General features: G+C 38.9%; 1 protein-coding gene across 1 annotated transcript in view; it reads left to right on the top strand.

Moving 5' to 3' along the window:
* The window catches only part of PDE8A (phosphodiesterase 8A), a 134,393-nt gene that overhangs the window by 86,441 nt on the left and 33,734 nt on the right, over positions 1–14,218 (top strand). The window contains exons 2-4 of the mRNA XM_062583408.1: positions 8,266–8,322; positions 10,669–10,859; positions 12,052–12,108. Of these exons, the coding sequence (XP_062439392.1) occupies positions 8,266–8,322; positions 10,669–10,859; positions 12,052–12,108 (305 nt within the window). The remainder of the gene's footprint in view (positions 1–8,265; positions 8,323–10,668; positions 10,860–12,051; positions 12,109–14,218) is intronic.

Below are 14,218 nucleotides of genomic sequence, written 5' to 3'. Positions count from 1 at the left end.
GCTGTCCATCGGCTGGGGAACATGCAAGGTGCAGAGCCAGGCGAGGGGGCGCTGGGGGCTCAGGCTCTTCCAGGGGTCTGGGACCATCTGTCTCTCCTGGTGTCTCCGTTTCTCCGTATGCAAAAATGGAAAGGGCAATCATTTCCTACCTCTGTGAGCTCTGAGATCTGTGCAATGAGGGTGCTGTAGGCACGCTCAGTGATAATGGTATTTAGTTTATTACTGGAATATGCTGCCAAGAAATAAAAAAAAAATCCCTCAAATTATTAGCATGATCTGTGTTAAAGTTTTGACCTTTAACAATGATGGAGATTGCTAACTGCCTTTTTGTGCTGTAATCATACACAGTTTACCACAGTGGGCCACTGGTATGGGCCAGAGGCCGCCCGGGCTTACCACATCACAAATAATAACAAAAGTCACTTAGGGACAGCATCGTTAAGTTTTCCCAACAGAAATGGAGCGATTCACTTCTATTAACACCATGCTTGCAGCACGGTAACAGAAATTTCCTATAACGATTAGAGGGAGAATTTTAAAAAGAGACAAAATTAGAGTTCTCGGTTGCGTATCAAGTGTGCTAGAAGGCAGGGAGTCTGGTTTCATAACCGTATTACTCCAGCTCTGTTCTAATTTAACTTTACTTATTGCATTGGAATAACACTGAAGAAATGCAGTGGGGAGTTAGGTTCAGAATACAAACAAATGAACATATACAGCAATGGCTGGCATACATAGGCTGCAGGGAAGCAGAACCCAGAGCCAAAAATTGGAAGGGTTCTCCTCAGCCCTGCTTCTCCCATGCAGAGCTGGATTTCACCATGGAGGCTGAGCTGACTTCTTTGGGGACGGGATCAGATGCAGCAACAGCCAAAATCCCAGTGCTTTCCGGAAATCACTGAGAGTTGGCAATACTGATTTTTTTAAGTAGATAACTGGAGTTTTTTGGTAGGCCTTTGATTAGGATCAAATCCTTGTTTCAATCTCTGTGATGATGGTTCAGTAGGACCTTGCTGATGCGAACTACTGATAACATGAGAGTAGTCACAATGTTTAGTTATTTGCCCTGATATACCAGGGAAACAGTACAAGTCTCAGTTTTGTCTAATCTTCTGATTAACTTACTGAGAACTTCAGTTAACTTGAAACTTTCCTCTAGACGAGTGGAAGAGGGGGGAAAAAAAGGTTTGAGTTTAGGAATAATAAATGTGAAGTCAGGGGCTCAGGACTATAAGGGTGGGTCTAACAGCTGATACAGTTGACAGCCTAACTCTAAAAGTTTGGCATCAAATTGCATTCAATAAAGTTTTTCATTCGACAGAACTGCAAGCTATCCCAATTCTGTGTTACTAGCGATGTGAATCAGAGGCCAGAGTTTGGCTCTCAAGAGGTAATTTATATAAAACTGATTCGTCACTGTTACTGAAACTTAAGAAATGGATTAAGAAACCGGAGTGTGTATAACCCCCGTGCGTACGTTGCCTGTTGTGTCATTGAACAGATAAATCTTATAGGAATTAATTTAAAACAGAAAATAGATTAAAGAAAAAAGATAACAGAACCTCAAGTGATTTTCAGACCTTCAAATGTAGATCTAAAGCTGCATTGTTTTGTTGACAGAGATGCACCAGTGTGAACCAGATTTAAATTAATATAGATGCTAGATTTTTATCAAAGCAAGTTGTACTGAGTCAGAATGCTGCGTTATATAAATTATTGAGCTTGACATTTGTCTACGTCTTTTATGAAACCAAAATAGGAAAAAATATCAAAGGCTGGAATTAACAGATTTCATTTAGGCTGAACAGCAGTTTTGCTAAATTTTAGCTGCTTTTTGAACTCTCTCTGGATTTCTGCAAAGAATAAACTGACTGCTTACAGTTTAGGGTCTTTAAGAGCTCTGCTTACCTTTGTCCTTGAAGCTGTTGAGCAAAGGCAGATAACCTTGGACGCTTTGTTCCCTCTTACTCTTTCTTCTACATGTTGTGACCTCCAAATAGCAAAAGGAACAACTGCATGGGGCCAGACTCCCACTTCATTTACACTGGAATAAATCCAGCATATTTCTTTGTATTCAGTGGAATTACTCTGAATTTTTATTGTTGCTGACTAAGTCAGAATTCAGCCCATGGACTATAAAATTCATTTTATGCTAATAAACACTTGTGGTTTGTGTTAAGAAGATCTGCTCAGCCAGCGTTGTATGTAATGTGCACTGATGTTACGTATCACAACAAAACGATACTGTCAAGGACAGAAATGAATGTTTGAACACGGGTGTTAAGTATTTAGCAGAATGTGCACAGAAAATAGGGTACTAAGTCTTAAATTCTCTACTTAAATAATTTCCACTGAAAAAGAAATAAGTAAATGACCATGGATTGTATTAGGATTCATATATTTCGAAAAGTGCTAACAGATATTATAAAGAAAGAAAAATGTGAATAGTCAGAACCTGTAGCTCATCCTGAACATGGAGAGGGTCTGGCCCAGAAATGTCAGCCACCTCAGGTTACAAAGCCCCTTTCTGCTCAGGTAGAAGCCGTATGCTGGTATGACTGTGTGGAGCGGATCTGTGACTCTGTCATGCCAGCTGAGATTCGGTGGGTTATGTCGCAGCTTTAAGCATCCAGGTGTTGTCGGCTGAGGTTTTTGAGTAAGGGTATTATCATCTGAAGTTCAAATTTCTGCCCTTGAGAGACCCTGAATCAGTGAAAGTTCAAGGCATAGTCTAAAATCTGAGAGTCCATTTGAGCTTTCACTCTCTGGGGTGATAAGACTGCACTTAAAATAGCAAGTTAAAAAAGAAAGGGTATTTTTTCCTTTTTCTCCTTTATAAAATTCATGTTTTTCTTAGAGTACTCAAAAGTCAGATTACTTTAACACTTCTAATGCTCTTGCCTATCTTGATTGAAACTATCTGAATTTTTCTGTAACAAGTCAACTTTCACTTTTGCTGGTTTTTTTGTTGCACAACTAGTATATGTACGGAACTTAAGTATATATTTTAAAACTAAATAAAACACATTTTTATGGTGTGATAAAATGTTGATCTGAGTAAAGTAATGAATTTTACTGGCAGGAGTCCATTAAGAGCAGTGATAAAGCCTTATATCTAATCGTTGTAGTTATCTGTGTCACATAATAATGAGTCAGAGCCTTAAGCTTGAAGTCTTTATTTGAACAGGCAGTTACTTAGCATTAAACTATTAACAGCATTAGTCTTCTCATTGTCTGCTTTCAAAAAGCAGATACTAGCCGTACAGCAAGAGTTTCCATCTGTAGTCCATTCAGTGAAAGCTTATGTCACTTCTTTGTTCAAATCAGTTGCAGGGGAAATGGGCTGCCACATCTCCTCCTGCAAGCTCCAACCTGGAAAAGGAGAAAAAAGCAGCAGGAGCAGGAATCCTTCCAGCTGCCCTCCAGGGAAGGACAGGAGCGGCAGGCCAGGGCTTTGCACAGCATTTGCACGCACAGGCGAGGAGGCATTGCTCCATCTGCTGCAGAAAGGAAGGGTTGGAGCAGGCGTGGGCTGTGGAGGAGGATTTGAGAGGAGCACTCCAGCTCTCCCGCAGCAGCCCTGGCTCTCCCGAGCCCTACCTTGGTCTGCACAGGGCTCTGCCTAGAAACATCGAAAAATAAGAGATTTAAGAAAATTAGCCTCAAGAGAGAACGTGTTTGCCTCTCTTTAGCAGGAGCACTGCATGGTAGTTAATAGTCGAAGGATCTGGGGTGGGGGGGCTGACTCTGCCCTTTTAGGAGGTTTGCTCTCCTCTCCAATTAGTACTGGGAAGAGAGGCATTTTGGAGCAAGCCAAGATATGAGAACTCCAGCAAACAGGAAACCTGTGGGATGCAGGCTGTTTTGATGTGTCCCACACTCTGACCGAGCAATTCATCACCACAGTGAGTGTGTAGATCAAACTGGCTTCACTTCCACCCTTTATTCCTTACTGCATTTATTCGCTGGGCAAACTCGTTTAAGATTTTTCTCTGCTGAAGAAGGAAAAAACGCAGCAGTCGCGAGCAGGCCCTTCCTGTATATTCTGATCTGGTAAGATGTGAAGAGTGACTCACAGTGAAAAGTACTTTACCAGGTTATATCAGGTCAACATTGAGTTGGTTGTACTTTAATCAGATCAGTCACAGTTGTTTGGGTCTGTCTGTTTTAAGCTTATTTCAGTTGTTTTTATTTACCAAACACTCACTTATCTCCGGACATTGGAAACATGAAGCATTTCTATCAGCAATTTCAATGTTTACAATTTAGCAGCTACAGCATGCAGATCATTTATGGCAAGCAGTGTGCTAAGCTAGTCACAGCAGCTGGTAGAAAGGCTTCCAACTTGACAGGTATCATGTATGTGGCTAATCCCGTTGCCTTGAAAGGGATCTCACCTTGTGCCAGGGTCAGGCCTGGTTTAACGGGACAGAAAAGATGCTGTTCAAATATGGAAAGCAAAGTTCTAGAAAAAGCAGTTCTAGGCAGCTGTGGTTCAGTGGGTTCAAAGAATGTAAAACGGCTGCAATTGCTGTGTGTAAGCATTTAAAACAGCCTGGAGTTGAATATGTACTGTCTCTCTAAGCAGAGGGTTTAAACACTTGATCCTGGAGTAACCAAGTTGCAGTTAAAGCTACCTGCAGATTGCTTTTCTGCAGCCTGCTTTGCACATCATCTCTCGCTCCCCAAATCCAGAGGAACTGAGCTGCAGCTGAAGTGGGAGGTGTGCTAGCACATGTGAGCCAAAAAGGGATTGCATTTCAAAAGGTTGAGGATTAATTACTGTTATAGTCTATTCTAGTATTTATATGTTTTTATGACTGTGAGCCCTAGTGCCAACCTCTGCCCTTGGGATGGAGCAAATGTAGGGCTGTGGTGAGCCTGGGCCACGCTTTCAGAGCTCTCCAGTCTGCAGCAGGATCCTCCCTACCCTGTCAGATTTGGTCGCTGCCCCCAGGCGATAGGCTGCCCTCTGAAGTTGTGTTGGCAGAAGAAGGAGATTTAAAAGACATGCTTTTGTAAGTCAGGGTGTTCTGGACTCAGCAGCACGTATGCTCTAGTTGCTCCTGCAGTTTGCACCGGGCCTCTTGGGCAAGAAACTCAACTCAATCGTGCTCAGCTCCAAGAACCTACACCTGCCCCTACCACTGCTTTCTCAAATGCTTTCTTACAAGTTTGTGCCTGCCTGGTGAGGCTGACACATGTCTACATCATGTCTGTCAATCTGAAAAAGTAGCCAAATCTCTTCTTTTTCAGGTAGGAAAGTTTTTTCAAGGAAGAAGTAGCAAAATATGTGAGTGAATAAAGATGTGTTTGTGCAGTTATTCTGTGTCTAAGCTTTGGCTGGGTTTGGTTTTATTATAAGCTTGTAGCATTAGAGATACTTTTAAAACTTATTTAGTTCACTGACAGTCAAGAATTCCTGCTAATCCTTGCTGAAGCCTTGACAGTGACATGATTTTTGACACAGGACTCAATCAACATGTTATTTTCAGTTCTACCAGCTGCAAATATAAAATTGAAATGTTTAAATAAGTTATTTGAATAGATTTCAGCAGGATTAAAAATTAACTAGACTTCACCAAAATTTTCCAGCTGAGATGTAGAATAGGGTTTTTCTTCTACTCAGAACAGTGAGTTAACATGTAACAAGACAGTTTATCTGATTTGGGCAGTCCTTGTAACTTAAGCTTAAATGGTGCGCACACAGATACTTCCAGTGCAGAAATGGCCACAGGTTGCTGGCATAAAAGTGTTTTCCAGAGTCTGTCAACTCTCTGTAGAACAGATCTTAATTTTTATTGCAGTGAGGATGCCTCTTACTTGCATGGAGCTAAGTCTGGTGTTCAGCCTGAGCCGCCTTTGGCTGTAGGTATGCGCGCTTCGAAAGTATGGTGAAACATGGTGTTGGCCTAACCAAGGCTACACACGAGAGTGCCTGACTCAAACTACAGCTTTTGGGGTTCAACCCAGCTGAATGATGGGACTGGATCTCTGGGAATGGGACATGCTCAGATCTGTGTGGGGTCAGATCACCAGCCTTTTAATACTTTGATGAATATTAATTCACAAACTTTTCAAAGCAAAAAAACATCTGAAAAGCAGTAACTGGCAGTACTGTGTTTATCTCAGTATTCTTACCCTTAGGCTGGGACTGGTACACTAGGTTTGGATATCCCCAAACTACAGTGAAATTCAGCTCTGGGTCTGAAACTTACAGCTGAGGCCCATCTCTTGGTGAATCTGAAAACACTTGCTGCTTTATGCTGGCAGCTGGAGTACACAAAATAAATATTTCAAGATTTATTTTGAAATTGTGGTTATGGTCAGGGAAGTGACTGTAAAAATGGCGTCTCTCACTCAGTGGATATGCTGCCTCTACATCCTTCAGGCATTTCTGGTGAAATCATACTGATTCAGATTGAGTAGTTACTACTGTTAGTGCTGCAAAGCCAGTAACACTGTGGTGAAAAGAGCTGGATTTGGCCCCATGCATCATCAGTGAAAGTATCTGCTGTTTTCTAGTGCAGATGTTTTATAGTTGGATGATGAGCCAAAAGGCAGAGTAAAGCAGCTGGATTTTTCCTATTGAGAAAAGATTTTCAGTCTGGAGAGTAGAAAGATTGACTGGACAGTGTTTAAACTAAGGCAATCCAATCCAGAATTGACTGGGAGAGTAAATCTGAACCCTCTCCGTGTCATTTTAACATCGACTGTTAGAGGCCCCCTTAAATAACAGGCAAACGCCTTCCTAGGTTGTTCTGCAGGCATAATGTTGGTGTTTTTCCTTGACTCATATTTCTTGTTCATTTAAAGTTACACTGGTGATTTCCAAGTTGATAAATAAATAAAATTTTGAGGGCTGTGCGATGAAGCAATAAGGTCATAGAAACAATAGAGCGTGTAATTTTGCAAGATTTTTCTGTGGCGTGTGGGATGTGCTGACGGTTCTTTTAAATTGCTTATTGGAAAAATTCTAGACTGCAAAGGAATAAATCTGGTCTTGAAATGTGGTTTTACTTTGAAAACAACAATGTAAAAATGCTACCTTTGTGCTCCATAGATCTTTTTCCCTGTGTGTATGAATCCAGAGATGTCTTCTATTTACCGCATTGCCAGAAATAATTTTCTTCTGCGTTTTTACTCCAGATACCTTTGAAGAGTCTACACAACTAAGGACCATTGGCTAGACTCTGTTTTCCTTTTTGAATTACCAGCATTGTTGTTCTTGATTTCTAGTTTTCATTTCCAAAATAAAAACAATTAAAAACTTTTTAAGCACATAAAAGTACAGATACTTGCCTAGTGAGAATTTCCCAGGGATTTGTCCTACAAAATCCTGTTAGTCTTCCTCCATATTTATGTGCTTGAGTACTTTTGGGCATCTGTCCCATACCCTTTTATGAATGAAGAGTCATTCATAGTCAAGCTTGCACTCCAGCCAATGGTCACTAATGATAAATTGTATCAAAGAGCCAGCTGCGATAACAGCACTTCTGATCGTTGAGCTCCATGGTTGAAGTGACACACGAGAAGGAAAGATCCCGGCTCAGAGCTTGGATCCTAAGTTAACCTGTTTGCCCATGTTATTTGAACAGATTCTAATGTGGAAAATCACTGGCATGCAGAAAGTGTGACATACATGAGAGCATTTTTACAGGGGTTTTCAAAGCAAAGTTGCATTCTCAACATGTGCATGTCGGGTGCAAATACCTGAAGTTACGAAACCTTCACTGTGTGGCTGAAGGGGACGGAAGGGAAGGGAGGCATGCCACACAGCAGCCTTGGAGAAATTAAATTGGTATGGTTTTATATCACTCTCAGGCACCTGTTACATGTGTAATTCTGAAAGTAGAGTTATGCATTTTTGCCTTTCTGCTGTGGTTTAAATGTTTTTTCTGTCTAGAAAAAAAAGCATTTTTTAAAACACTTCCATGTTTTGCAAAACAGCTAAAGTAACATGGAGGATATAGAAAAATAACAATAGTCTAGCAAATGATTGTAACTGATCCATTACTTTATGTTTAAAGTAACAATAAAAAAATGACTTGGAGAATAGCATGTTGCATTGTAACTGTGTTAACTCTGCTTTGAGTATAAATTTCCAAAAGCTGAACAAGACCTTCTTTAAGAAGCAGCTTCATAATGGTAACAATGTATCCATGAGCTAGTGGTAAATAAGAAATATCTTCTCTAACATAGCTAATTTTTCCTCTTCCCTAGGTGTGCATATGTATTAACAACATCCCTTTTTATTTTTTCTAGGCACCAGTAACGGATGTGCAGTTTGGCCCTATGAGACTTCATCAAGATCAACTTCAGGTAATACATTTCACAGTTTAAAATAGCGTCTTAAATTCTAAAGTGTTAATTTCTAAAATAACACATAAGTTAACTTAAATTGTGACTTATTTTTTTTTGTAAAAAAAATCTTCACAGAACTTTTGTTAAGTGATATGTGTGCACTGAAAAGATTTTATCAGAGCATTGTAAGTCACATCCTGTCCTAAAAATCCTGCCTAAGTCTGTCCTCCAAACATCTCTCAACTGATAAAAGTACAACTATCTGCTGCTCTTTCTGCTGTCAGTTAGCTTGTAATCAATTTAATGTGTGCCATGTTTTGTGTCATACAAGTAGTCATTTCTTAATTAGAATCCCCTCTGATACCAAAGCAAATGTCCTGTCAAAGTCCATTACATCAATGTTATTACTATTATCACCAATTTTGCAGTATTGTCACAAACGTTATTATGAACTTGGCAAAGTACTTTTTTTTTTAATTCATTGTTGACTGGTATTAATTCATCCTCCTTTACCTCTTTATTAATAAAGGCCGTATGCCAGCTATCCTCTTATTTTGTCTGGAGTAGGTGTCGGGTTTGCGTACGCATAACTCCCTTGGACAGGCTCTGAAAATTCTCCTATATCCCAGGCAATACTGAAGCATTAGTAGTCCAGGATGTTCGTGAGTCACTAGTTCGCCTCTTAGGTGAAACTCTTGGGTGAATTTTTTGTGGTCCTGCTGACTTGAAAATGTCTGCCTCAAAGAACTGCAATTCAACGTCCTGCTAAACTGTTTTCAGAATAGACAGTATTACCATCAAACATTGTATCTTAAAATAGCCTCATCCAACTTTTCTCCAAATATAAATTGGAAATATTTCTTGAATATTTCTGCCTTGTGTATCATTATTAATGATGATACTGCTTTTGTCCAGTCACGAGCCATTCTAAAATTCTACTAATTAATCCTGAACTGGCAGGTCTGAGGGAAGTAGTAGTTAGGTAACACCACATTGGTGCCAAAGTCAATCATCCAGCCCAGATCTGCTGACTGTTCTCCTGTGCTATTGCTGAAAACCATTCTTCCACTCCTAAGAGTGTTATAAATTAACTTCACTAAATATAGCCCAAACTATGACATGTTTTTGCAAACAGTTTAGCAGGTTGCTATAAAAGGAATCTGAACTAAATGAGTACAAAGTCCCTCATTCTTACAAAAATATGCAGTACATGGAAACATAAAGATTTACTGGTAGACATTCCACCAACCTGGTCCAAAGTGTAACCAGCACTGGCATTCCTAAAATTACCCAGAAGATAAACGGCCATGGGATGTGGTGTGAGTTGCACATGCTCTGCATTATTGTCTGACCAAAATACATATCTAAGTGTGGTATGATTAAATTACTGAAAGTTTAGTGTCCTGAGACAGCAGGCCAAGTGCTGATTTAATTATCTGTCTTTCCCAAAAGACTACATATACTGATATATATGACTACATATACATGTATTTTGTGTATTCTTTCAAGCAAAAGAAATTTTCTTCCATAAAATATTACCTTGATCTAAAGATTGATCACATCAGTGGAAGTCTTCCTTAGCAGACTTTACATTTATACTTACTTCCATAGGACATTCTGTCCTAAAATTTGATACACGTTTCAGAAGGAATTGGGCCTTGCATATTTTTGTGCATATGTAGTCACTGTGCTGATTTTAAAAATATATCCTATGGCAAACTTTGGATAGCATGCTCCGTATGCAGAGAGATTGATTGTGTTTTCGTTCTTGCACGAGTTCATCTTGTCCAGCCTGTCTGTAGTGCCCAGCAGCCCCAGGGAATGGGTTCTTTGCAGTATTTGGAGAAACTAAGATGCGCTGAAAAGGAAAGGACACTTTTTATTGTGCCATTGAGGCACCATTAAATATTAATTTACATGAGGTTAACCTTGCTTTGGTGAGTAATGCAGGGTGCTTTGCTGGAATAGGATCCTGGCAAGAAGAGTAAAAGCCAAATAAAAGGGTTGTATGGTAGACGATTTCAATGAAGAAACATAGACTTACTAGTATTTTTTACATACTGTCTGAAATGTAGGCATACTAGTCCTAACTGATTGCCTGAGCGCTCTCAGTAGCTAGTTAAGAGAGATCCCAAAGTTGTTCATCCCATTCAAGTATAAATGGCTCGGGTAGAATATTTTATCCACTTGAAACACCTAGAGATAATTATAAAAAGCAGTAGTCTGTAGAAAGCAAGTCTGTTAAAAACTGTGAATTAAGCCTTGGAAGTGACTTTCACAAAAATGTTAAGAATAGAGAAAATCATAGACTCTGCTATATAAATAAAACATGTTTGTAATGATTCACTGTCTGCCTTGAACCAGGTACTTTTAGTGTTTGCCAAAGAAGATAACCAGAGTAATGGGTTCTGTTGGGCATGTGAAAAAGCTGGGTTCCGGTGTAATATCGCCAGGACACCTGAATCTGCACTAGAATGTTTTCTGGATAAACACCATGAAATTATCATTATTGACCATAGACATTCCAAATACTTTGATGCAGAAGCATTATGCAGGTAAGCACCATTTCAGTGTAATTAATTAAGCATAATTATGTATTTCACACATCATGAAAGGTCTGTTGCTTTTATATGATCCTTTCTATAAAATCTATCCAATACTGATATTTTTTGGACAAATGCCCACTGGCAGCATCGATTAATGTCATCTCAGTGCTTTACCTCTGATGGCTGCAGCATTTTTGTTTGGGTGCTAGCATGTTTGAGGCTGTATCTAGGGTGCTGTTGAACCACAGCATACAAATTTGTTGCCATAATTATTTTTCAAATACCTGGTTCCATTTTTACATATCTAATTAACTACAAAGATCATGTGCCCACCAAGCAATTTTGTGAACACATTCCCTTCATTAGCCATTTGCATTCTGAATTTTTTGAAATTCACGTGCTATTGAATAACTTTAAATTGAAATAGACGGTGTTTTGTGTGAATGCTTCCTATCTACAGCATTCAAAAATCTGCAGTGAAGAGCAAAGTTGCAAAGCGACTCCAAAAATACTTCCAGAATTGCTGCAAAATGTGAAAATGGGGGAAAAGATTTTTCTTTTTTGTCTCTCCACAGAGACTTGACAGGGAGTAGAGCCTTGTTTCAATGACTTTCCAGTGAAATACCCCTTGGGAATGTGTCTAGACTAAATAGCAGGCTGTGGGGTGGGGGCGACGGAGTCGGATTATATGCTGTGGGTGACTGGTGGGTTCAGGGCACTGGGACAAAGGCTTTTCTCCTTGTTAAAATAAAGTAGTAAGATAAGATCTTTGTCAGGCAAGGACTAGATAGCTGTGTTCCCCTTGTTACATTTTTACCACACTGTCCCAAAGGAAGTAAAATGCTTGTTAACTGAGTGAAGCCAAGTCCTTCAAACGAGTCTGTTGCTGCTCATGCAGTGTCAGTATGAGCTTGTGCCATTGCAGAGGGGAGAATTTTTACTATTCCTCCACTGAGAGTAGTTGAGCTTTAGATTAATATGGACTGTCTCTGTCCTTTTCTTTCCCATTGAATCTCAAACATTGTTAAAGTCATTCTCCTCAATGAGTGATCTGGCAGGCTTGGGATTTAATTTTTGTTTTGCATTAAAATAAAACATTTAAAAGAGAGATTCAAAAAAAAGGTATGAAGATTCTATAAAATCATGTTTGCTGAAATTTGAACTTAAAAAAATAATAAATGATCTTGCTTTTTATTTAAAGGTCTATCAGAACAACTAAACCCTCAGAAAATACAGTCATTATTGGTGTGGTTCGAAGGTAAATATTCATATCTTTACTTGCACATGATCAACAAAATATATATCTTATCACTGTAAAAGCAAATACTACATTAGAAATTTTATATTAGACCATCTTACTGTGCTGGTGATAATATGTTTATACCAGATTTTCACCATCCTTGGCCGCAGAACATGGACAGGATTTTTGATTTCTACTTTTTACCAAATAGGTCATGCTTTACTTTTTTTTCTTTTTTTTTACTCATCACTGGAGGGTTTAAGAGCACAACACTATGTTCTGACCTGTGGAACTGCCTCGTAGATTTATATTCTGGTATTCATGCAAGTAGCTCTTTGAACCTTGCTGGGTTTGTCTTCCGATCTGATTCATCTAAGCACAAATAAATCTGTTGATTTACAAAAGAATATAGTACAATTTGATCAGTACTAAATATCATCTGACCTTAGAGGTTTTAAAAATAAAAAAATTATATTATGACAGATCAGCAGAGCAGTACATATGTTTTCCCTCTTCCTCCTCCACTGAAAACATAACTGTTAAATCATAAAATAATATAAAAGTAATAAAAATACATTAAAGTTAATCTGAAATGAAATAAAATAGTTCAAAGTAATTTCCTCAAAGGACACTTTTCACAATTTCTGTTTCTCAGAAAACATTTATTTTGAAAGCCAATTCTGAAGTGTCAAAATTTCCCATTAAATATCCTGTTTTCCACCACCATCTGTAGCGTACAAAAAGACACTGATTAAACTTTTCAAGAAATTCCATCATGAATATAATCTTTGTTGTTTTTGTGGTAGAAAGTCTTATGACTATGGTAGCAGTTACTTCCATAGCTAGAATCGCCTCTCATCAAAGTAATACAAAAGACAAGAGGACCGCATTAGCTATCTTAAGATGCCTAGCGTATATTAGCTAGTTTACATTAAAACCATAATGGAGATTTATTATATTCGTAGGTAAATTAGATGAAGTCAAGTATGGGAAGAACAGGTAGGAGGTCAGGCTGTTGTGTGTGTCAAGCTCCCATGTGCTCCGCACAGGCGTTCTCCAGTTCCTGTTCGGGATTTCGCAGAGAGCGCTCTCACACATTTCCCCTCTGGCTGCAAGAAGCATATTTGTGGAAAAACCTAACGTTTTACCAATAGCAGATGGAGCTTCTTCTCTGTGGGGTTTATCTTCCTTCAATTCCTGCTGTTCAGTTTGCTGGGGCTTTTTTTCCCCTACAGTATCTTCTGTGCCCCCTGTACTTTTGTACAGGTCCTCTGGGCTTCTAGGAGGCAGCATTACCAGATAGTTGGCATGAGGATCGGGGATGCCTTTGTGACAGCTGCCCTTGTCTCTCTGCTTGATTTTGGGCCAACCTTGTGCTTGACTAGGCATCGGTCTCTTAATGCGTGAGAAACAATTGCATGGAAAACAAAAATGAGGTGTCATAAGATCTGAAAATTAATTTGTAAATAAAAGCTATTGTGCCATCTGCTAAACTTGACCAGCTGCCATCTGCTTATTTACAGATATTTAATATAATGACCTTGCTTCCAGGTTCCATCCAAACATTCACATATGTTGTAGTGTCCTTTAACGGTTAGAATAGCCAAGTTTGTCAAAATGATTCAGGTGCCTTGTTTTAGAGAATATCATCACGAAGTGACTTAGTGGAAAGCACTGGGTAGTCAACACTAGAAAATCCATCCTCATTCAGGCATCTTGAGTTGTCCACTTAAGATTTGGTATGCTCAAATATTTTAAAAATTTGATTGTGTGGATTTTGAAGTGCATCTTTAGCCAGGGACAACATAAACAAAGAATCTAGTACAGAAAATGAAAGAATAGTCCAGCAGTCTAGTTAATTAGTTTTCTTCAAACATTACTTTTTGTGATGCAAGAAGCTGATTACTTGCAAATAGGAAAATGTTTACTTAATCTATGCAAAAAATGTAAGTTTTTAAAAATCACAAAAAATGCATTTTATCCATAGTAGCAATATTATATGGTATATTTCTTTGCTCTGATCCTAAAAGGATCTAGCCGTATAAGCCTTTAGTATGCATCTTGGGTACAGGCATATCAATGGCTTATGAAATTGGCCCTGAAGTGATTTTAAAATAACTTTATCATC

This window comes from Rhea pennata, chromosome 10 (genome assembly GCF_028389875.1).
Source record: "Rhea pennata isolate bPtePen1 chromosome 10, bPtePen1.pri, whole genome shotgun sequence".
NCBI lineage: Eukaryota > Metazoa > Chordata > Aves > Rheiformes > Rheidae > Rhea > Rhea pennata.
This window is presented reverse-complemented; position numbering and strand designations above follow the sequence as displayed.